The following is a 23,333-nucleotide window of genomic DNA, read 5'->3' as shown; positions in this document are numbered from 1 at the left end:
CCCCCACGTACTTTTTAATTTTTTTTGCTGACTAGGATGCCACGTCAGTGAAACCACCCATATATACTGCCATAAGACTTTGAGTGCACAGTTTGTATGAGTTTAGGGGTACACATTTCTAATTTTGTGGTTAAGAGACCTCAGGTTGTTAAGTTGAGGAACCTCCGGTGAACTTACTCATATTTCTAACAATCTTGACTATGGTGTATATTCTTCAACATGTCCATCAACTTATGATGGGATCTCATCAAGTATTATTATCATCAATATTTGACTCTTGTTGATTCCCGATACGTGAGGTATCATCCTTTTTATCATTAATCCACAATCCTATAACTTGATTCTCACATATGAGCTATCGACCCTTTTTATTTCTTGATGCCAGAACATAATCTGTCATCACAAACATATAGCAAAGGCTAGTTCTAACAACCGTTATCATTAATCACCAAAACTCCTCCTAACACAAGATTAGAGAAGAACGGGTAAAGCTATTTTAATCGTATTATTGTTAGAATTTTTTTATTAAAAGTCTATGAGATTTTTTTTATTTTCATTGTATTTATATCCAATTAGGAACTCTCATCCGTACGCTGCTTTTTTATAGCCTAGTAAAAATTATGAAGCAATTAGGAATCCGACTCTCGTCCCAAGTAACATGCGAGTTTTTTAAAATGGGTTATTATACGACTCCTTATGTATATTCAAAAGTTAAAGGAATTAAAAACTGACTCAAATACGAATCACGTATCAAAGTATTAGCGGAAACATTTTTAATTTTTATAATAGTAAAGATAGACATATATATTTTTTATTTCTTAATTTCATTTCTATATTTTTTAAAGGCTCGTGGACAATTTTTCTCCTGACCCACCTGTCAGATCAAAGAGAGATATTTCTCTCTGGATCGGTCGGTCCCTCAACCTCAAGGCGGCAGGCGCCCCGACCACCAGCCACCAGCCACCGGCATCGGCGCCCCCGATCGCGACCACCCCGCCGCCGAACGCCGCCGCCGCCGCCGCCGCCTCTCTCCGCCACCGCCCCAGCTCGCCGCCCCACCGCTCCCACCGTCGAGCGCCACCAACCCGCCGCCACCGTGCGCCACTTCCACGAGAGGAAAAAGGAAACCCTAATTTCCAAATCCACCGCTTCTTCCGACAATGTCCCGAAGAATCATGAATCGCGAATCCTTCAATCCCCCCTCCCTACCCAATCTCGCCGCCTCCCGCTGCTGGCCGGAGTCGGTAATTCTGGCTAACCGGGCGTACATCGCCGACTGCAAGAACCCTACAACCGCAACAGCGCAGTCAAGAGATGGTCACACCGTGCAAATCTCTTTCTGCTTCGCCGAGGCGCCTGTGATCTCATATTTCTGTGCGCACTGCTACAATCCCAGGGTTAAGGTTGAGTTCTTCACCGAGCCCATCATAGTGGCCGGGGAAGGTGCTGTTGTCGTCCTCCGCGTTCACTTATCCTCGCCGTTGCTCTCTGAATTCTTCATCTACAGGGCGGGTCCAGGGTTGCCATCACTAGAGCGGGTTCAAGATCCCACAGGTTATAATTCTCCTATCTTTTACCTTTCTTTGCTAGGCATAGCATCTTGTGACAATGATGATGGGGGAAGCTGTTTACTTGTTGGTTTTCGAAACCGTTTGACTCACTATGAAGTTTACGTCTACACTTCCAACACCAAGACTTGGAGCACGAGAAGGTTGGATCTGCCTCCTGGAATTAGGGCTATTCGACCTCAAAAGGTGATCAATCTTGGGAGGGGTCTACTAGGTTGGGTTGATCTTTGGCATGGAATTTTAATTTTCAATGCACATGATGAACAACCTCAGATTCAGTATGTCCCGTTGCCTTTGCCCATGCCACTTAACAAGGAAAGTTTTCGCCCATCCAATCGCTCGGAAAGCTGCCCTATGTTGTTTCGGGATGTCATTTGTAGCAGCAGCGGTGAGATCAAGTTTGTTGAGTTGGAACAACGACAGAGGAAAATACAACCTATTCCTCAAGAGCTAGAAGATGTCCGTCAAGAATCTAAAGATGTTTGTGACAGGGATGTTTTAGATGATTCATACCTGATGTCATGTGCACACATGGACGATTTGCCCAAAGAGGAGACACCATCCTTTGTTGGTGATGGTTGGAGGGCAGTGACTTGGAGTAGATTAATTTCGTCAAATTGCTGGCAGAAAGGTTACGTGATTGACAGTGATGACATGCAATCAACATATGAGGTGTTGACATCTACACAAAGAGACAAAGGTGTTGAGATGTTAAGATTCAGGGATCTCTTCTCAGTTTTTCCCACCCTGAGCCTGAATGGTGCTGGTGATCTTCTTTACCTCAAGAGCACTGTGAAATTTAAAGATTTAAATGGTTGGGTGTCTTCCATTGACATTGGAAAAAAGACAATAAAAGTTCTCAAACCGTATTGTAATGGAAGACATATCCCATTTGTACAGATGTTCCGGTCTTGTGTATTATGCCACCATCTGACAGTGCTACCTGGTAAGTGTTGTGCACACCTAAATATTCTCTGAACTCATAAGTCAGACAATTTAGATGCATCTATAATTCCCACTAGACAAAAGCCTACTGCCAAATGGATACCTCCATTGGGTCAGTTGCTGAAACTAAACATAGATGGTTCTTTTTATGCTGAAACAAACAGGGGTGGCTGGGGTGTAATTGTGAGAGATTTGCTAAGGTCAACCTTTCGTGGCAGCAGCTGGTAGTCTAATGAATGTACAAGATGCACTACATGCAGAAGTAATGGCTTGTATTGAAGCTCTCAATTTGGTTATCTGTTTTGGTATAAATCATGTCATTGTAGAAACTGATTCTGAACAACTAGTACAAGCTCTTAAGGATGATGAATTAGATAATGGTATGAATGCTGCTGTGATTCGTGAAGTTAGGAACTTACTCTCTCTGCAGTTTGATGTGACAAAGGTTGTGTATTGTCATAGAGCTTGTAATAGTTTGATGTGATAATGTGCCTTGGGTTCCTCTACACCTGCAGTTTGGTTAGGGGAATTTCCTGAGTTTGTTTGTAACTTGGTGAACAACGATTTAGCTGTTTCATTTAAGTAATGAAGTTCTCTTTTCCTCTAAAAAAAAAGTGTTGAGCACACCTGATCTTTGCCGATTTCCTATGATTATTATTATGCTTATTAGTATAATGGCTTTTGCAGGTCCTGAAAACATAGGTCGGTTCATCGAAACAAGCAGTAATGAGAATCATCCAAAAACGATAGCAGCTGTAAATAACTTAATGCCACTTCTATTTTAAAAAAATTCCGATCACTTAATTCTCCCTTCCTTATTTGCACAGAGCATTATGCCTGAGTCTAACCGTTTGACTGGAAACAAAAGGTCAAGATCAGCCACGAGATGGTCTCCTGCACTTCGTGGCTGGCCTTCTGCGAGAGTTGCCAAACCAGCTCTGAGTTGGAGGTCATGCCCACCATCACTTTCTCCAGTTTCGTCGACTTATGGTGCTTATTCTGACACTCGATCATTTCTGCTAAATGTACTATACTAGTTTCCTACTGAATTCTTTATAGTGAGGCAATGTGAGCATAATCATGTATAATAATTGCTTTTGTAGGCCTTAGAAACACAGCTGGTTACCATATGGCACAAACATGTTGCTTTGAAAATGATCCCCGTGCAACTGCGAACACAACCCCGAGGTAAGTTTTATCTATGTGTTATGAGAGCATTGTGCTGTTTAGTTTTCTGCACTAATGATATTAATTTTGTTTAATTTGCTGTATATTTCCAAGCTCTTTGCTGACTATTTTTTCTTTCTTGGATTTGATGTACTTCAGGCATCCTGAGAATCAATTCACTCAGCATGGATATGAGCAGCGGGAGAATGATTTCATTTTGTCTGCACCCAACTTTGTTCGCTGGCATAGGCCGCCATTCTCTGCTGGTGGAACTCTGCCTCCACCTCCCCCAACGCAGCAGCCCTCAGCTTTTGGTACTCTGCCTCTGCCACACCCATCACAGCAGTTTTCTGCATGTGGTACCATGCTTCCGCCATCCTCATCGCAGCCATTCTGTTCTTCGGTTCGATCGCTCGCAATGCAGACGTTCGCTACTCCTGGTCCAATTCTGCCTGGACCTCCTGTTACTCCAATGCAGTGGCCTGTTTTTGTTTCTCCACAGCATCAGCTTTCTGCCTGTGCTGTATGGCCGCAGGCAGGTACCCTGCAGCAGGAACTGCCACCCCATATCCCGTTCAGAGCTCATCAGGTACTAGAACAATGGATCACAAAAGCAAAACTTTCAGCAGCTATAACAAAACCACACTATTTGCTGCAAAAGCATTTCACAAAACCACCCAATGGATGTACAAGCTTGAAAGACCGTGAACACTTTGAAGCGTCTGTTTTTTAAGTTAATCGATTAAAAAAGTGTTAATTTTACCAAAGGTAACGTGTTTTTAATATCTATTCATATTAATTATATGCATTAAAATCATGTAAAAAATGATGAATTTCATAGGAGGCAAACTAGCCAGCTCACCATTCTTTTTTTCCCCTAAATTTGTAAACTTTCTTTTTGTCGTTTCTTAATGAATCTCAACATTATTTAAAGGGAGGCAGTGAGGAATTTTAACCAAGTTTTATTTTTATGGCTTCCATGTCAAATTTTGCTAAATTTTGTTCAAAGTTTCAAGTTCAATAGAGTTTTGAAATTTTGATGATTTGGTCACTTTGCCTCCTCCAAATTTGTTTCATAACTAAATTTGGAGAAGGAAAGAATGCCATCAGATCCTTATATCCAGTTCATTTGTGGAATATTTGTGTTGCTATAAGTATGCTAATTACTCGATTTTACAGTGCCCGTGATGATCCTATTCTTAATGAAGCTGGTTGAATAGACGGGCATCTTCTCATTGCAGGAGAAAATCTTCTCGTGGACCTTAGTTACTTTATTTGTTATGTCAAGTAAGCATTATGTAGATGCCACATCAGATAAAAATCAAATTAATGTTATGTGGGTGTCATGTAAGTTAAAAACGTCTTCCAAAACCATCCAAAAGCATTTTTTTAGTACTTACTGTAGAAGGTGAGGTGCTCTATGGCTATGTTTGAATTTTTTGAAGATGAAGATTAAGTGTTTTACGTAAAACGAGATGGTAATAGTTTGTGATTAATTGAGTTTTAATTATTACAAACTTGAAAAATAGATTAATTTGATATTTTAGAACAACTTTCATATAGAAAATTTCACACAAAACGCACCATTTAGCAGTTTAAAAAGCGCGCCACTAAAATCCAAAACTTTCTCTCCCCTATATTGGGTTCTCAAACAGGACCTATATCTTATTTTTATTGTTGTGAATTGTGATTGAGGGATGCAAGCGAAACTCTGACTCTTACATGAGGGACCTAAAGTAAACTTTCTATGTAGAGAAACGGCCTTCTTAGGGCCTGGCCTTGGAGTCATACATAGACGGCCCAGCTCCATTTCCAATATTGAAGTTTAAGGACGACGAAACCGCGTAATAACCTTTATGTCGTTTAGAAACTTAAGTTGCCTCTACACAAAGCCACACAATCCTTCCTTCCTGCCATTTCACTCTTTGCTGCAGCTGCCTATATAAACACCATCTTGATCCTCTCATTGCACACACTTACACAAAACAAAGGAGGCTAATTAAAATCAAACTAGCCAGCCAGCTAGTATTAGCTAGCTGTGCTACTATACCTATACTACAATACGTCTACACCGTCACTATCTGATCACAATGAAGTCCCTTGCCGCCGTCCTCATCGTCCTCGCCGCCGCGGCCGTCGCGGCGTCGGCGTCGGAGTCGGAGTTCAAGCAGACTCCGGTGGCCGACATGCCGGCTGACCCACGCGGGCCGCTGCTGGGGCGATTCGCCGTGCTGGTGTACAGCCTGAACCGGAACAGGAGGCTGACGTACGCCGGCGTGTCCCTCGTCGACCAGCACCCGGACAAGGGCGGCGTGAGGTACCAGATGGTGGTCACCGCGGCGGACGCCGGCGGCGGCGCCGCCGCGCCGTACCGGGCGGTGGTGTGGGGAATCCCCGAGACGCACGCGTGGATGCTCCTGGAGTTCAACCGCATCAACTGATGATCGTAATATATAATGTATGATCGATGTCTACGCGTACATGTATGTGCGCAGCCCAATTGGTATGCAACCATGTATATGCAATTACGCATAGGTTGTAAGCAAATAAAAGAAGCAGAGTATGTGTCGATCGATCTACGTGGAAAGAAGATGGATGATATGAATACATATTGTTGGACAACATCAAAATGTTGCATAAGAGCATATATAATTTTTTTTTTTAACGAACCATAGGTACGTACGAATAGTCCCACAATTTAAAACAGAAAATAGTTGCACCTCCCAAGAGAATGCGGGCGTACGTAGTTTTAGTTTCCTCTGTTTTTTTCCCCTTTTAGCTCCGGCACGTAATGATAACGTGGAATTATCCGTGTGTTACTGTTTGAAACTGCTGAATGTGAGGATTAAGGTTGCACTAAAATGAGAAATCTATTAGCATATAATTAATTAAATTTTAATTATTATAAACTTGACAAATAAATTTATTTAATATTTTAAAGCAACTTCTACATAAAAAGTTTTCACAGAGAATATACCATTTAGCACTTTAAAAATATGCTAATGAAAATTAAGATAAAATCTAAATCTTAATGAGAAAAACCCTTAATTATATGTTGGGGAACCTGGTGAACGTATGGTGACCAACCAACATTAAGCAGGCTATCGTTGTCACTAATTTCTTCCGCCATATATATAAATGCAATCATGAAGAGGAAGCTAGGCATCGATTAAACACACAAATCATCAACCCGTGGGTTTGCATAGATACTACTGTTATCACATTATAGATGTAAAAAATGCTAAATAAATTGGGTGTTTTTAGAACTATAGCGGCTTCTTAAACTAAAAGATAAGTAAACTTAAGTTACAACTCGGTAATTACTAATTTTACATTAAAAAGTAAATAGTAAAATATTAAGTGATAGTAGTTCACAATAAGTACAACTCCATATATATTAGTTCCTAATTATTTTTAAATTATAGCAGATTATGAAAAGTTTGAAAAAAGAGTGCATGCCAGTTACAATTTACTCACAATGATATGATTAATCTGATTGATCAGCTGCTAGATCTTTGTGATTAACGTGTGATCTTTTTCAGATTGCAAGATTACTCAATTAGTATATATAGATAGATGGATAGGTACCATCTGGTTATAAATATTATTTTATGTCTAAGACAATATAGGTTAAACTTTAAAACTATAAGCATATTAGCATTAACTTCTCAAATGATTAACAAACTTTTTTTCAACATGACCCCTATATATGTATGTACACCGATTCCATTTAGTCTCACCTAAGTCATCTAGTACGTGTACAGGTCTTAGAAAATACATTTGAAGATCTCGAAGCCAGCAATTAACAGTGCCGCAAAATATTTATTAGAAAACCAACGAGAACTGAGAAGTACCTTGTATTGAATTTCAAGACTCAAAAATGAGGCTCCAAAGATCACACATGATCTTCGTGGAAGACCTCAAGCTAATATTTTTATGCAATCATCACTGTATGATGCTGCTTCTATACTCCTCTTATTAATCACCTCCGTGTACTTATATGTCACGTATTAGATGAGGGAGAGTATATATATTTATAAACGGAATTGCGAAACTTCTGTCGACAGAAAACCTACCTCCAAATCTTGCAAATTTTGGTTTACTGGATGTGTTTCGTGATTCGTGCTCCAGCTGCTTCTTCTCCAACTACGACAAACTCTTCTTCTTCTCCGGCGCCGGCAACAACCCAAACTCCGGTGAAGGGCCAACGAATTAGGGTCCCGGGGTGGGGTGGGGGTGGGAAGGGTGGGAGGGGGAGGGGGAATAAGGGAGAGTTCGCCGGGCTTAGAGGGATGGCTAGGGGAGACGGCAGCCCGGCGGTGGGCGGCGGATCGGGGGGCGGTGGGGCGCCAGAGCCGCGGGGCTGGAGGATGGCGGTGGGCTAGCGTTAGTGGCGGGGGCATCTCGCCGCTGACGGCTCGAGGAGGAAGGAGGGGGAGGGGGAGAAGAGGGGGAGGAGGCTGGCTGAGGGTGGAGGGCGCGTGAGGGGGGGGGGCCCTCGTCAGCGCCGTTGACGCCCTTCGACCAGCCGGCGAGGCGGGCGGTGGCGCGGTGGCGGCGGGGATCGGGCGGTGGCGACGTGCGAGGGTAGCGGCGGCGGCCGAATGCGCGAAGAGGTGGGGAATGGGAGGAAAAAGTTAGGGTTAAAGCTGTGCACGAATCCCAAAGCATATCCAATGGTCCAAAATTTAAAAGATAGGAGGTGGGATTTTCTGTCAATAGATGTATAGACAGTCCCATTTATAAATACACCATCTCACGACATTAAATACGGTGGATTGTTCGCCGGACCTATTTTATGGTAGATTTAGTGAAATAATTTGATATTATATATATTGGTGTATTTTTATATATAAACTTAATCAATATTTAGTGAAATAATTATATATTATATATTGGTGTATTTTTATATATAAACTTAATCAATATATATGACCTACGTTTAGCTATAACATTTTATATTTTGCAATGAAGGTAGCGCCGTTGACTTGACCCGCCTCGCCTCTGGATCTCAACTTGTAAAATATGCATGGAGCGCAACTTGCACGGAGGTTATCATGGGCACGATCGAAGATCTCATGTTTTCCAGGACGAACAGCTGTCTTCTCTCGTCGTATACGACGACATGGTATGTAACGTTCTGGTCATTTCCACGCATACTACGTACGCGCATTGACAATATCACATCAAAGATCGCCATGAAACCAAGCTAGCTCTGCATATGGAAAGATGCAATTTGACATGCATGGCTCGATCTGCATATGGATGGTGCAATTTGACATGCATCGAGATCGCCATGAAATTAAAGCAGGCTACAATGCAAGTCACCCTATAACAACTTCCACGCATAACATCGAGCACTTTAAATTATTCATCGTCACTGTAAAAAAACCGCATGGTTTTAATAAGGCTGTGTTTAGATCCAGGAATATAAAATTTTAGCGTGTCACATCGGATATACAGACACACATTTGAAGTATTAAACGTAGATTAATAATAAAACAAATTACAGAATCTGCTGTAAACTGCAAGATGAATTTATTAAACCTAATTAATCTGTCATTAGCAAATTTTTACTGTAACACCATATTGTCAGATCATGGAACGATTAGGCTTAATAGATTTGTCTCGTAATTACACGTAACCCGTGTAATTAGTTATTTTTTCGTTTATATTTAATACTCTACGTATGTCTCAAACATTTAATGTGACGTGGCGAAAATTTTTAACACAGCCTAAGCTTGTAAAGCCTTTAACTAGCCTACTTGCACCGGAGAAATGGCCGCGGTTGGCGAGTCCACCCCTACAAAACCAAGAAACTGCGTGAAAACTGAGCCAAAAAAAATTTGTGTACACGTCAGTACGTGGCCTCGAACCGTGCAAGCTCACACTCCAGCTTGCTCCCCACCAGATGTCGCCTCCTCAAGCTCGCACCGTTAATGCCCGCCCTCTCGGCCCCGGCGCCCCCCGCGCGCGCTCCCGCGCGTCAAGTTGGCCACCACGCGCAAGCACAATTCTCATGCACAAATCCACCGCGCCATCCACGTCGGCAATGGCTTCCGATGGCGGCAGCTCATTGCTCTTTTTCGCGAGCTATAAGTATCAAGGCCAGAGCAGAGCAGAGCAAAGACCAAAACCGCAAGCAGAGCCTGTGATCCAGTGAGCACTGAGCACCAGCAAGATCGTCGCCATGAGGACGTCGTCGTCGCTGCTCGTCGCTGCCGCTCTCGTTTTCGCCGTCGTCGTCGTCGCCGAGACGCTCCCGGCGGCGGAGGCGACGTACAGGCCGATCGGCAACACCAGCAACCTGGTGGTCCAGCAGGTGGGCCGCTTCTCGGTGCTCGTCTACGACCTGTCGCACCGCAAGAGCCTGGTGTTCGTCTCCGTCGTCAGCGGCGAGACCGAGGCGGCGGTGGGCGGCGGCACCAACTACCGCCTCGTGATCTTGGCGGAGACGACGCCCGGCGGGAGCAAGGCCAAGTTCCAGTGCGTCGTCTGGGGCGTGCCCGGCTCTCGCGCCAACACCTGGAAGCTGCTCAGCTTCAAGGCGATCTAGACGTACGGCGACCTAGCTGGTTCAATTCAGCGTACAAGGATGCTCATGCATGCATAATTAAGTTGCCATTTTGTTTCTCGAGTTATGTTAGTTTTTGTGTCCCCGCGATATATAATTTCCTTGGATTGGGAATAAGCTGTCCCACTAGAAAGGAGACTGCATTTTGCTATGATTAATTTTTGTGCCACAAGCGAATTAAACCATGTCGATGCTAATTAATGTAACCTTATGACATTATGCATGATAAATGGAAATGTGATTATATCGACACACTTCTATATCATAATACACCGTGCTAGCTGGAACATCATTTTGTTACCACACTAAAATATTATTCGGCATACTTTCTGGAGGGTCGACGGGCGGACATGTTCATAACATAGTCCTTGGCAAAGTACTTCCTCCGTCCCATTTTAAGTGCAACCATATATTTTCGTGTTCAATTTTGATCGTTCGTCTTATTTTAAATTTTTTTATAATTAATATTTTTGTTGTTATAAGATGATAAAACATGCATAGTATTTTACTCGTGACTTATGTTTTAAAATTTTTCTAAAATTTTTTTAAATAAGACGAACGGTTAAAGTTGGACGCGGAAAATCATGGATGCACTTAAAGTGGGATGGAGGGAGTATTGATTAATTTGAGGTTAAAAAACATTCATATAACATATAGATGATCCGCACAAATTAAGTAGTTTCATGTGCGGGGTGAAAATGAATCGCACCAAATTAAGGCCAAATTTTTGTTGTGTTTCTCGTGGCAGAGGCTAGCTGGAGATGCAAGCCGTTTTTATTATCTTGAAAAAATATTCATCTCTACTATAAAAGCGCAGTCATACATCCTTCTCACTGTGTATGCAGAAGGTCGTGCCCTCTTTTGTGGGTGCACTAGAACGGATACCCTCATCTCAATCGGGTGGTAAGCCCCATCTCAATCGGACACAACGTCCGTCACAGGCTAGAAGTTACTGATGTGAAGAGTTATCTCAATCGGGCAAACGGCCGTCACGAATAAATATATCTCAATCAGGCCCTAAGTAAAGCCTGTCACAGATAGCTTTGACCCAGACGACCAGTCAAACTATAGCCCGTCACAGATGACCTATCTCTATCGGGCCACAACTAGCGCCCGTCACAGATGACTACTAACCTTTATCAGGCCTAAATTAGAGCCCGTCACAGATGATACTCATCTCAATCGGGCCTAAACTATAGCCCGTCACAGATGACTACTGACCTCAATCGGGCCTAAACTATAGCTCGTCACAGATGACTACTGACCTTAATCGGGCCTAAACTAGAGCCCGTCACAGATGACTACTGATCTCAATCGGGTCTAAACTAGAGCCCGTCACAGATGATCTCATCTCAATCGGGCATTTAGTTATGGCCCGTCACAGATGACTATAATACACACAAAAAAATAAATTTTATTTTTTGGCTAGCCTCAGGCCTTTGCTAGCCATGCCCGCTGCAAAAATGACAGAAACAAACACAGATATCCAATCCAGCTCCCCAGCATCACCCATTCATATACATATGCATTCACATACACAGACATCAACATATTTCACACAACCACACATTCACAGCCATATCATATTTCACATCCATTCACATATTTCACATCCATTCAAATATTTATCATGTTTCACCTGCAAAACTGAGTTAATTGGATCAAATATTTATTTAGCAAGTCTTAACATAAACATATGAAATATATACATAAATATAAACATCACAGTTACATCATCACAGTTGCATAATAAGTGTTCATCATTGCCTAAACATAAAAGTTCAACATTGTTCATCATTTTAGTTTAAGCCTAAACATTCCTTTGGGGTTAATTATTTCGCGGAGGATGAAGCTTGCTATCTCCTCGCGAACCTCCTCAAAGCTGGTAGGCAGAGACTTGGTTATTGTGCCCTACATTGTCATAATTCCAGATTAGTTGATCGATCATATATAAGTACTAAAATGTAGTTAGTCTATCACAATTGGGACCACCGACCTCAAACTCAGCCAAAGTCTTCATCTTTTCTCTATACAGAAGGCGCATGTTGTGGCACACATGGAATCCGCACTGGTCACCTATTTGTTGCTTCACCGGGAAGTCTTTTTTGTGGATGATGGTGTCATCTCCTGTCTTCCTGAGGCCTCCTCTTTGCACGTATTGGGCCCACGCTTCATCTATCGCTAGTTGAATTGGTCATTTTGGATCCTCTCATCAGGATCTACAACTTTTATTTTGGTCATTTGTAATAAAACAAAATTAGCCATATTAATGACTACACATATCAAGTCTTTGCAATAAAACAAAATACCTCATTCATTACAATAGATAAGTACAAATGCATCAGTCACAAGGTTATGCCTTCCGTATGATCTGAACGAGCATATGCCACAGGCTCTTGGGGATCATCGTCAAGGTCAATGTGAGGTCTTACATGAAGATTATGGTTGTATTCTTCTTCATCGACGACGTTGTCAACTCCTACAATTCGGCGCTTTCCATCTCTCACGATGTGCATCTTCTTGTTTGAAGGGTCTTTTATGTAGAATATCTGCTCGACCTGTTTCGTAAGTACAAATGGTTCATCAGCGTATCCCACCTTAGATAGATCTACTAAAGTGAAACCTTCCTTGTTGGCTTTGACACCAGTGCGTAGATTCACCCAACGGCAGCGGAACAAAGGAACCTTGAACTTGACGTAGTTTAGCTCCCATATCTCCTCAATGCGGCCGTAGTATGTGTTTGACCCAACTTGATCCTGGAATGCATCTATACGGACGCCGCTGTTTTGCACTGTGCTTTTGTCATCTTGTTTAACGGTGTAAAATGTGTATCCATTTATATCGTATCCTTGCCATGTGTCTACAATCCAAGACGGTCCCATGGAATTTTAATATCCTTCAAGCATGATAACATTGCGATCTTCCCATCCTTCGACAGTGTGTGGCAGGCTGGAGGGAGGTACACCTTACCTGTCTCTGCATCTCGTATGGGCTGGAGTTCACTGCGAATATTCATGTCCTGTAGATCAAGGCGCGCGTTCAGCCCGTCCTTTGTCTTCCCGGGAATATTCAGCATCAGGCCAACCAAACTCTCACACACATTCTTTTCTACATGCATGAGATCAATGCAATGACGGACATCAAGATCTTTCCAGTAAGGTAGCCGTCAAAATATGGATTTTTTCTTCCACATACCCTTCTCCTTTGTCTTGCTACGTTTTCTTTTCTTTCCAAACTCATTGCTTATGTCCTTGACCATATTGTGGACCTCATCTCCGGACAAATCTTTGGGAGCAGGCTGAAGTTCTCTCTTACCGTTAAAAATTTTCTTCTTTCTTCTAAATGCGTGACGTAGCGGGAGCCACCTCCGGTGACCCATGTATACCATCTTTCGTGATTTCTTCAGCCACCGGCTTCGTGTATGTTCCTTGCAATCGGAGCATGCCTTCTTTCCTTTTATAGTTTGTTCGGAAAGATTACCGAGTGCAGGGTAGTCATTAATGGTGTAGAAGAATAGAACTCTTAGCTTGAAGTTCTCCTGACCATATGCATCCCAAGTTTCCACACCTTCTTTCCAAAGAATCTCCAGATCGTCGATAACAGGCTCCAGGAATACATCGATATCATTGCCGGGTTGCTTTGGACCTTGGATTAACAAGCACAACATAATATATTTCCGTTTAAAGCATAACCATGGTGGGAGGTTATAGTTCACAATAAGAACTGGCCAAGTGCTGTGAGTACTACTCATGTCACCGAAAGGATTCATGCCATCCGTACACAGACATATCCTCATGTTTCTAGGGTCGGCAGCAAAGTCTTTGTGTTTTCGATCGATATTCCTCCATTCAATCGAATCCGCTGGGTGTCTAAGCATACCGTCATTCCTTCTCTCCGTGGCGTGCCAACGTACTAACTTCGCTTTGTTCGGGTTGGCAAAGATTCTCTTGAAACGATCAATGATAGGTAGATACCACACAACCTTTGCCGTACCACCCTTCTTTGACTTATTTCCTTCGTTAGCACTTTTCTTTCGCTTGTATCGAGAAGCCTTGCAGACAGGACAAGCATCCAAGTCCGCATATTGCTTGTGGTACAATATGCAGTCGTTGGGACAAGCGTGAATTCTACGGACCTCTAACCCCAGTGGACACAGAACCTGCTTTGCTTCGTATGTTGTCTCGGGCAATGTGTTCTCAACAGGAAGCATAGCCTTCAAAATTCCTAAAAGATCTGTGAAACTCTTGTCTGTCCATCCACTACTTGCCTTCAGCTTCATTAGGTCCAAGGTAACTGACAACTTAGTGTGTTTTGCTTTGCATCCAGCGTACAGAGGCGTCTCGGAATCACTTACCAACCTGTTGAACTTCATTCCATCTCTCTCATTCTAGGCTGGGTCCTCAATGTCTCGTAACATGTCTTGCAGCAGATCGTGATCCACATCAACCATTTCACCGCCCAATGGAGAAGGTATAAACATGTCATGCTCATCTTCATCTTCCTGATTATGCGCACCACTTCTGTCTGCTGCTGCTCCACTTCTTGATTCTTGCTCTCCATGCTTCACCCAACATGTATAGCCCTCCATGAATCCTCGTTGTATTAGATGACCGTGTACGTCCTCTCCGCTATCAAACATATTCTCATTCTTGCAATCTGCACATGGACAACACATGTAATCACTGTTTCTTCTTATCCGATCCTCCTCCGCGGCGTTCATAAAATTTATTACGCCCTTTCTGTACTCCGTAGAATGACGTTTCAAATTTTTCGCATACATCCAACTTCGATCAATTGCTACAAAATAAAAAAAACAAATTAGAGGCACATATTATAAGATCATTATTGCAAAAGTAAGACGTGATGAAATTGCTCAATTAATGATTAATATTACTCACTTGATTGACCCATTTTGATCACCTACAGGAATTTAATTTCTGTTTTCCTTGGAAAAGGACAAAAAATCGCCCCGCCTCCCACCAAAATAGTGAACAGTAGGATACAGTTACACTAGGTGGTGGGGGGTATTTATACTGTGCAACAAATATCTGTAACGGCCCTAAAACAATCAACCGTGACGGGCATACAAGTAATCTCTATCGGGCCTTAATAAAAGGCCGTCAAAAATGAGTGTCATCTGTGACGGGCACTAAACTTATCTCAATCGGGCCTCTAGTTGGAGCCCGTCACAGATGACACTTATCTGTGACGGGCTTCTTTTAGGGCCCGATTGAGATATGGAACCCTCATCTCAATCGGGCCTCAACTATAGCCCGTCACAGATAAGTGTCATCCGTGACGGGCTTTATTTTTATGCCGATATACCATGGCTGTGCGACCATATCTCAATCGGGCGAAACTTTGGCCCGATTGAGAGTACTTCCTTGTGACGGCTCGCAAATTCCAATCTTGTTATGGGCCGTCACAGATGGAAGGATTTGTATTAGTGGTGCATAATCACCGTAGAATTTAGTAATTTCTTCTTATATGATGGGTCATATATGTGCTTTGTCTAAAATCAACCCACCCAACCTGTAGTGAGCAGCGGATATATGTATCTCTTCTTGTTTGTCATGTACAGCTGTAATTCTGTTTCACACATCTCAACCTAGCTTGCTTGTTAATCACGTCCAAAAAACTGTTCAGAAACCAAATTAAGTCCGAATTCAACTGATCAATCTATGACCTGTAGGTTCTCGCAGCCGGTCCACGTTCTGAAGATGGAGACAGGCATGTGAATTCTTTTCGGTGTTTGAGAAACCCAGCTCATTAATTTGTTTACGTCCTTTGATGGTTTTGTGTGGCAGGGAGAGAGGAAGAGAGCCTAACATTGCAATGGCCAATGTGCATTCATTTCCTCTACGTGAAGCAAAGAGGCTTTTCAATGGCGATGAACTGGTGATCTCTAGGCCAATGCAGTAGGCGAAGAAACACATATCGATCCGAGGATATATCCGAGGATTTATTTGAATGCGTGCGTAGTACACGCGTCGCGCCTGGAAAAGTGGAAATGACGGGTGTTCTCGGTCTTTGCTAGCTCGGGATCGACTACAAGGAACAGAGAGAGACATTCGCTTCACTCGACAAAAGGGAAAAAGAGGACAGCTGCGTTGCATTTTAGGCTGTGTTTGCGTAAAGGACAAAAGAAGAGAAGAAAACAAATACATAAGATGAATTACTAGTGTATAATTAATTTAATATTAATTATTTTAAACTTAAAAGTTGATTATTATAGTATGTTCTTATAGCGACTTTCCTAACAAAACACACTAACTATTTATTAGTTCGAAAATATGTATGTAAAAAATGAGAGATGGTATTCTCTCTTTTCTCATCCCAATGAACAGATACCCTAAGGGCCTCATCGTGTCTTATGAGCCGCTCACAAAATTAAAATTCTAAAACTTATTTTTTTATTTTTGATGAAGTTTATTTTTCAATGTTGACTTATATGTAAAAATTTTTGTTCATAAATTAGACTGTTCTACTACTCCCTTCGATGCGGGTATTCTTACTACTCCCATCGATACAGATATTAAGGAAGTAGTAAAATGAAACAAGGAAAAGTTGTGAATTTGTTCGAAAGATAAAAACAATATCAAAATTAAGTAGCAGAAGGTTACGATTAATTAAAAATATAAAGCAGGTAAAGAAGTTGCCACTAAAATTATATTTTAGGATAAATTATAAGAACCAAAAATTCATGTTATATTATTTGGACGGATGTAGTAGCCATTTTCTGCCGAAATTTTCTCAGTTTTTCTTTCTGTGTGCTTTTGCCCTTGTTGTCCTGGGCGGTGGAGACAACGTTGGTTGGCAAGGGGACCCAACGAAGCCCATGGTTTTCTGCCTGCAGGGCTGCAGCAGAGCAGGTGGGTCGGCCGTTTCCCCGCGCGCCATCTCGTGTACTGCAGGCGCGTGGCGTGCCAAGTTCCACAGCTCGATCGACCACCGTGCCGACGCGATCCATCGCGCGCGGCCGCCGGCTCGATCGAACTACCGCCTCTTCTCGCACGGGTAGTGGCCGGCTCGCCGCGGCGAGCATCGGCGCGCGCGCGCACATGCAGTGCGATGGCGCGGCCGAGGAAATGCCGGCCCACTGCCGACAAGCCGGCTAGCTTGGTAAGCTACTGAAGACTTGCATCAAGTTCCAACACACGTAGCACAAAAATTAAACGACATTCCCCGAGAGCACCGCCCCGTCAAGGCGTCAAGCTGGCTAACAACCTGCGTGATGATCAAAATGAGAAAAGGAAGAAGAAGAAAAAAAAAACCAACAACAACGTCAGGTGGACGCCTCGCGTGAATCTTTTTCCCACACTATATACACCTCTAGCTAGCCACACAAGCTTCCCACATCTCTCTACAAGTACATATGCATGCATCGCTCAAGCACTGATCGATCGCAATGGCCAGATCGTCGCCGCTGTTCCTGCTGGGAGCCGCGCTCGCCGTGGTCACCGCGGCGGCGGCGACGGAGGCCGCCGGGTGGGCGCCGGTGGCGGACGTGCAGGAGCTGGTGATCCAGCAGGTGGGGCGGTTCGCGGTGCTGGTGTACAGCCTCGCGCACCACACGGACCTGGCCTACGTGGGCGTGGCGCGCGGCGAGACGGAGGCGGCGGCGGGCGGCGCCGGCGGCACCAACTACCGGCTGGCCGTCGCCGTCACCAAGCCCTACGGGAGCGCCGCGCAGTACGAGTGCCTCGTGTGGGGCGTGCCCGGCTCCCGCCTCGACACGTGGAAGCTCCGCAGGTTCAGGAGGATACGGTTGCCGTGATGTACGCTGCATGCACACACGACCCGATCGATCCAACGACATGCCAAACTCAATACATATATATATATATATATACCCATTACGACCTCATTATACATCGATATCGGTTAATTCAAGCTTGGATGAGCCGAAATTAAACTGTACTAGTCGCTAGTATGATAGCGCTCTCTTTTTGATTCGTGTTCCGATGTTCGTGTCCATTTCTCGCACACAAGTGGTGGGCATGCAATAAGGTTTCTCCTTTGTCAGGAGATCTAGTAGTGTCATTTCCACAGTCGAGTTATATATTTGCATAATGAACTAATTAATCTCTCTGTTCTATATTACAAAGCATTTTGTGTTTGTCTAAAATCAATTTATTTTGGATTTGATCTAGTTATAGAAAAATATGCGAAATGTCATGTAACAACTTAGTGGTCGTAGTGACCTGGGTTCAAATATCCATAGAAGCGAATATAGCAACACACATAATGTTTTATAATGCACACCCTCCGTTAAAAAAAAAATAACAACTTTTAGCTATGTATTTGCATGTGGACTACTTTCAGGGTTCAGCAAACCGTTTTGGGTGGGGTTACACCCTACAGTTCGGCGGTTATCACGGTAACCACGAAAACCATGCGCATACCGCGAAGTATAGCACGGTTTCAAAAGGTTCCCGCATGTAATAACCATGATAACCGTATGATTTTGTAAACCTTGACTACGTCTAGATACATACTCCCTCCTTCCCTAAATGTTTGACGCCGTTGACTTTTTTAAACATGTTTGACCGTTCGTCTTATTCAAAAACTTTTGTGAAATGTGTAAAACTATATATATATATACATACATATATATACATAAAAGTATATTTAACAATAAATCAAATGATAGGAAAAGAATTAATAATTACTTAAACTTTTTGAATAAGACGAACGGTCAAACATTTTTTAAAAAGTCAATAGCGTTAAACATTTTGGGATGGAGGGAGTAGTTAGGAGTTGGTTTTTTCTAGAACGGGTAATAAAATGGAATAAAATCTATTTATGAGTTGTGCTGGGCCAAAACTTAAATTGGGATGGGCACGTACGTTCTGCACGAAGTGGGCCGATGTCCAATGGTAAGTGGGCTATTGGTTCGGATAGGATCCGGTCCGGTCACAGTTTGATCACCACTTCCACCGTTCCACAGTTTCACCTTCTTTCTTTTTCACCTTGTTTCTACACTTGATCGAATCAGAACGTGTGCACGCGTCGATAGTCACCGGCTTGTCTTCGACCGATGTTATCGAGCTGTCAAGCCAAAGGCACGGTGAAATAGAGTATATGCACTCGCATCAACTTGCAGTGGTAGAAAAGGACAACACCTCTCGAGACTCGAAGCAGTTTATGAGCTTCGTCATCGTCGTCGTGGTCAGGCCATTCTAGAGTTCCAGCAACAGTAGCGCGGTGATGGATGTGAATTACAGTTGACAATGAGAATTGGCAAACAGTTGACTATGACAATGGGCTTCCAATGAGCAGCACATCGTTAATTAGTTTTTGTTACTGTGTTGCCCATTGCCGACGTCCTAGGATGACAGCTGGCTATGGTATGTACAGTCTAGTAACTGTTCAGTAAGAAAAGCTTACAGTTGTACTCCCTCCGTCCCGTAATATAATAGATTTTAAGGTTTTGTTTGCACTGTTTGACCACTCATCTTATTCAAAAAAAATTAAAATTATTATTTGTTTTTTGTGACTTACTTTATTATCCAGAGTACTTTAAGTATAACTTTTCGTTTTTTATATTTACACAAATTTTTTGAATAAGACGAGTGGTCAAACAGTACCAACAAAAACTTAAAATCCCTTATATTATGTGACGGAGAGAGTAGTACTCTGTTTAACATTGGAGTTCTGGCTTCGAAGTCCCTCTGTCTCAAAATAAGTGCAGTTTTATACTATTCACGTTTAACGTTTGACTGTTCGTCTTATTTGAAAATTTTTTGTGATTGGTATTTTTATTGCTATTAGATGATAAAACATGAATAGTATTTTATTTGTGACTAAATATTTTCAAATTTTTCACAAATTTTTCGAATAAGACAGACAGTCAAACATTGGGCACGGATATCCAGGGCTGCACTTATTTTGGGATGGAGGTAGTATGTACTTGGCCAATAGAAATTTTCGTTACCAAAGACTAGCCATGCAGAAGCTGCATTCTCAATCAACTACAGTTTCCTGGGCGGCAAGTACTTGTACTTTTTCAATCGTTACAAAAGCTTCAATTTCATCCAATAGCATTTTCGCATTTCTTTTTTTAATCCTTTTTCTATATGCAGCTGGTAAGTTGCTAACTCGTCGAAGGTTCATCATCTTTCTGTAAGTTGCCGTAGTTTCAGTTGTTGGGTAAAGTTTCCTTTTACTTAACCCCAAACTACGTCTTGGTGTAACCTTGCAAGCATTTGAAGTTTTTCAACTCCAGTGCTTCAATTTCAACAATACAAGAGCAATAGTTAGCCAAATACAGTTCTCCAGTATGTAACTATGTATATTCTGACAGAGAAAATGTCCATGCTAGCTAGATAGTCATTATGAACGAAGAAATTTACTCGATCATGCATTGATGCGTTTGCCCAAGCACGCAAGTGGTTAATGTCATGTGGTATAGTGCATCTCTTTAGTAAAGTATCAGTCGTTGACATGAACACCTGACGGAGCAAGTAGCTAGTCTCCTTATTCTGTAAAAACGACCCGACTGACGAGCCGTGGACTTCATCTTCATGTGCAAGCTGTGCATTTTCTGTAATTTGTGGCCGGGCACGTTTTGTCAAGTGCATGCCTAGTTAGATCAACGCTAGTCAACTGGCACTGGGTATCTAAAAAAATACACAACTGGATGATCATAAATTACACCTGAAGTTCAAAGGGGGTCGCAGAGAAAGGCCAAACTTCATTGTCTCGCAAAACATCTCTTCTATGTTATGTTCAGTTCTAAGCAATTCTCTTTTGAATTAAAGTTCAAAGTTCCAAGTAGGCTCACTACTTAAAAAAAAACATTTTTAGAATTAGGTGGGCAGACCGCCCTAACAAAACTGCCGCAAAAAATGCGGCCATTTCCACATGCAGGTTTGTTGAGTGTGCTAACCAAGCAATTGAATTTGAACTTGCATATTTGTTGAGTGATATATCACATATAAAACTATGTTGTAAATTATTTTAAAAACTTTTTAATAACTATTTAGTCAATATGTAAGAAACAGGTAGACGTACACAACAAGAAGATTAAATTAGGCCTTGTTTAGATTCCAACTTTTTTCCACAAACTTCTAACTTTTCCGTCACATCGAACTTTCCTACACACATAAACTTCCAACTTTTTCGTCACATCGTTCCAATTTCTTTAAACTTCTAATTTTGACGTGGAACTAAACACAGCCTTAATCTCCAAGTTTTCCAACCATCAGGAGGTTCTGGCTACATAATCATAGTCATAGATGGAAACCAGAAACAAGCTGGAAACTTCTTCGGTCAAACAGGCGCTAAGCTATACAGTACTATATTGCTTATATGCAATTGACGTGACGCTCCTACTGTTTGGTCAAACAATTAAATATATACATAGTTGCATGATGCATACTTCTTTGCTTGGCAAACCGTAACAAGTGTGACCACGTAAAATACGTACACGGTCACTGCTAGCTGTTCTCGTGTGCTGATTTTTTTTCCCTTTAGAAACGAAGCCTGTGTTAATCTCATCACTTGATCAGCATTGCACTATAAATAGGCTGTGTTGATAGAACTCTCCCTGCAAATTCTCAACGTGAACGTACGCAGTACGCTCTAGCCTCTAGCATAACACACACATTGACACACATAGCACAAGCTGACAGCAATCCACTGAACGATTAGCAACGTAGTACACATACATATACGACATGAAACCGTCGCTTCTTCTCCTTGCTCTCATGCTCGCCACATTCGTCGTTGCCATTGCCAATGCCGATGACTACACCGCTGCCGCGCCAGCGCCAAGCTCAGAGGCAGAGGCAAGCCCGCCGTCTCCACCGCCGGAGGCCAGCCCGCCGCCGCTTGCGCCGCCACCGTCTGTTACAAGCTCTCCACCACCGCCGACGTCCAGCCCTCTGATGCCTCCGCCACCGCCGTCGGTTACAACCTCTCCACCACCACCACCACCACCGGCGGTTATAAGCTCTCCACCACCACCACCACCACCGGCGGCCAGCCCTCCGCCTCCGCCTCCGTCACCGCCACCGCCACCGCCGTCGCCGGTCAAGAGCTCTCCGCCGCCACCGCCGGCGTGGTCACCCGTGACGAACGTGAACGACTACACGATCCAGCAGGTGGGGAAGTTCGCGGTGCAGAGCTACTGCCTCAACACCGGGGCGAAGCTGGTGTACGTGAACGTGGTGAGCGGGCAGACGCAGCCGTGCAGCGGCGGCGGTAGCAACTACCAGCTGGTGATCAACGTCGCCGCCGGCGTGAGGACGGCGCAGTACAGCGTGTTCGTCTGGGGCATCCTCGGGACAACCACCTGGAAGCTCTGGTCGTTCACGCCCAAGAACTGATCGATCAAGGCAGCTAGGCACACGTTGAGTGTGTGGCCGTACGTAAACGTACGCGTCAACTCAAGAGAATTAATGCGTTGGCTTTACGTTACTTCCTCCGTTTCACAATGTAAGACTTTCTAGCATTGCCCATATTTATATAGATACTAATGAATCTATATATATTATAATGTCTAGATTCATTAGCATCTATATGAATATGTACAATGCTAGAAAGTTTTACATTGTGAAACGGAGGAAGTACTAGTTAGAATGAGAATGAGAGATTGAGAGATGATGACTGGGTGTGTTTCCGTGTTTGTATTTTGCCTTGGTTGTTCATTTTCCGTGTTTGTACGGTTTTTGTTCAGCGTGGAGTTGTTCGTGTTTACCCGTACCCTGCAATGCTGCAACGATTGAGTGGCAATTTTGTTCATCGTCTCACATGCGATCGAGTGCCGTTTTTTGCGCGTTCGCTAAAAAAAGTGGCGTTTTTTTACTGCCGATCGATCGAGCGTGACTGCGTGAGGCCGCGAGTCGTGTGTCGATTCGAGTTTTTAGGCCTCGTTTGGCATGGGCTAAATCCCAGCCCATACATCTGTCGTACGGGAGGCCTGGGCACTTGGATGGGCCGGACTTGAGGGCCATCAAACGAGGCCTTGAGACAAACCCAAGTTTGGCGTGGGCGGAGATGCGGATCGGCGTGATCTTGCGCAGTTTCGCGGGTCCGTTGGATCGATGGAATAGCGCGATGGTCGGTGTGTACGG

The 23,333-nt window shown here is 43.2% G+C and overlaps 3 protein-coding genes and 1 pseudogene across 5 annotated transcripts; all 4 read left to right on the top strand.

The window, feature by feature from the left end:
* Positions 1–908: 908 nt before the first annotated feature.
* LOC127765201 (uncharacterized) lies at positions 909–5,319 on the top strand. Of its 3 annotated transcripts, none has more exons than XM_052290049.1 (6): positions 909–1,754; positions 1,842–2,514; positions 3,201–3,268; positions 3,341–3,503; positions 3,617–3,701; positions 3,840–4,839. In XM_052290049.1, the coding sequence occupies exons 1-6, from the start codon at positions 1,161–1,163 to the stop codon at positions 4,411–4,413; spliced, it is 2,157 nt and encodes a 718-aa protein (XP_052146009.1). In that variant the 5' UTR covers positions 909–1,160; the 3' UTR covers positions 4,414–4,839. The 3 variants fall into 3 exon arrangements, with proteins under 3 accessions (XP_052146009.1, XP_052146008.1, XP_052146010.1); XM_052290050.1 differs by adding an exon at positions 4,860–5,319 and having other exon boundaries at positions 912–2,514; positions 3,840–4,269; XM_052290048.1 differs by having other exon boundaries at positions 910–2,514; positions 3,840–4,838.
* A 4,413-nt stretch (positions 5,320–9,732) lies between these two features.
* LOC127768917 (cysteine proteinase inhibitor 5-like) lies at positions 9,733–10,495 on the top strand (annotated as a pseudogene).
* Positions 10,496–17,662: 7,167 nt separating this feature from the next.
* On the top strand, positions 17,663–18,031 carry LOC127766127 (cysteine proteinase inhibitor 5-like). The gene has a single exon (XM_052291191.1). It carries the CDS (start codon positions 17,663–17,665, stop codon positions 18,029–18,031), a length of 369 nt encoding a protein of 122 aa, XP_052147151.1.
* A 4,114-nt stretch (positions 18,032–22,145) lies between these two features.
* Positions 22,146–22,702, top strand: LOC127768880 (uncharacterized). Its single transcript, XM_052294547.1, has one exon. It carries the CDS (start codon positions 22,146–22,148, stop codon positions 22,584–22,586), a length of 441 nt encoding a protein of 146 aa, XP_052150507.1. The 3' UTR covers positions 22,587–22,702.
* Positions 22,703–23,333: the final 631 nt, after the last annotated feature.

The sequence above is a fragment of the Oryza glaberrima genome, chromosome 3 (genome assembly GCF_000147395.1).
Source record: "Oryza glaberrima chromosome 3, OglaRS2, whole genome shotgun sequence".
NCBI classification, from domain to species: Eukaryota; Viridiplantae; Streptophyta; class Magnoliopsida; order Poales; family Poaceae; genus Oryza; species Oryza glaberrima.
This window is presented reverse-complemented; position numbering and strand designations above follow the sequence as displayed.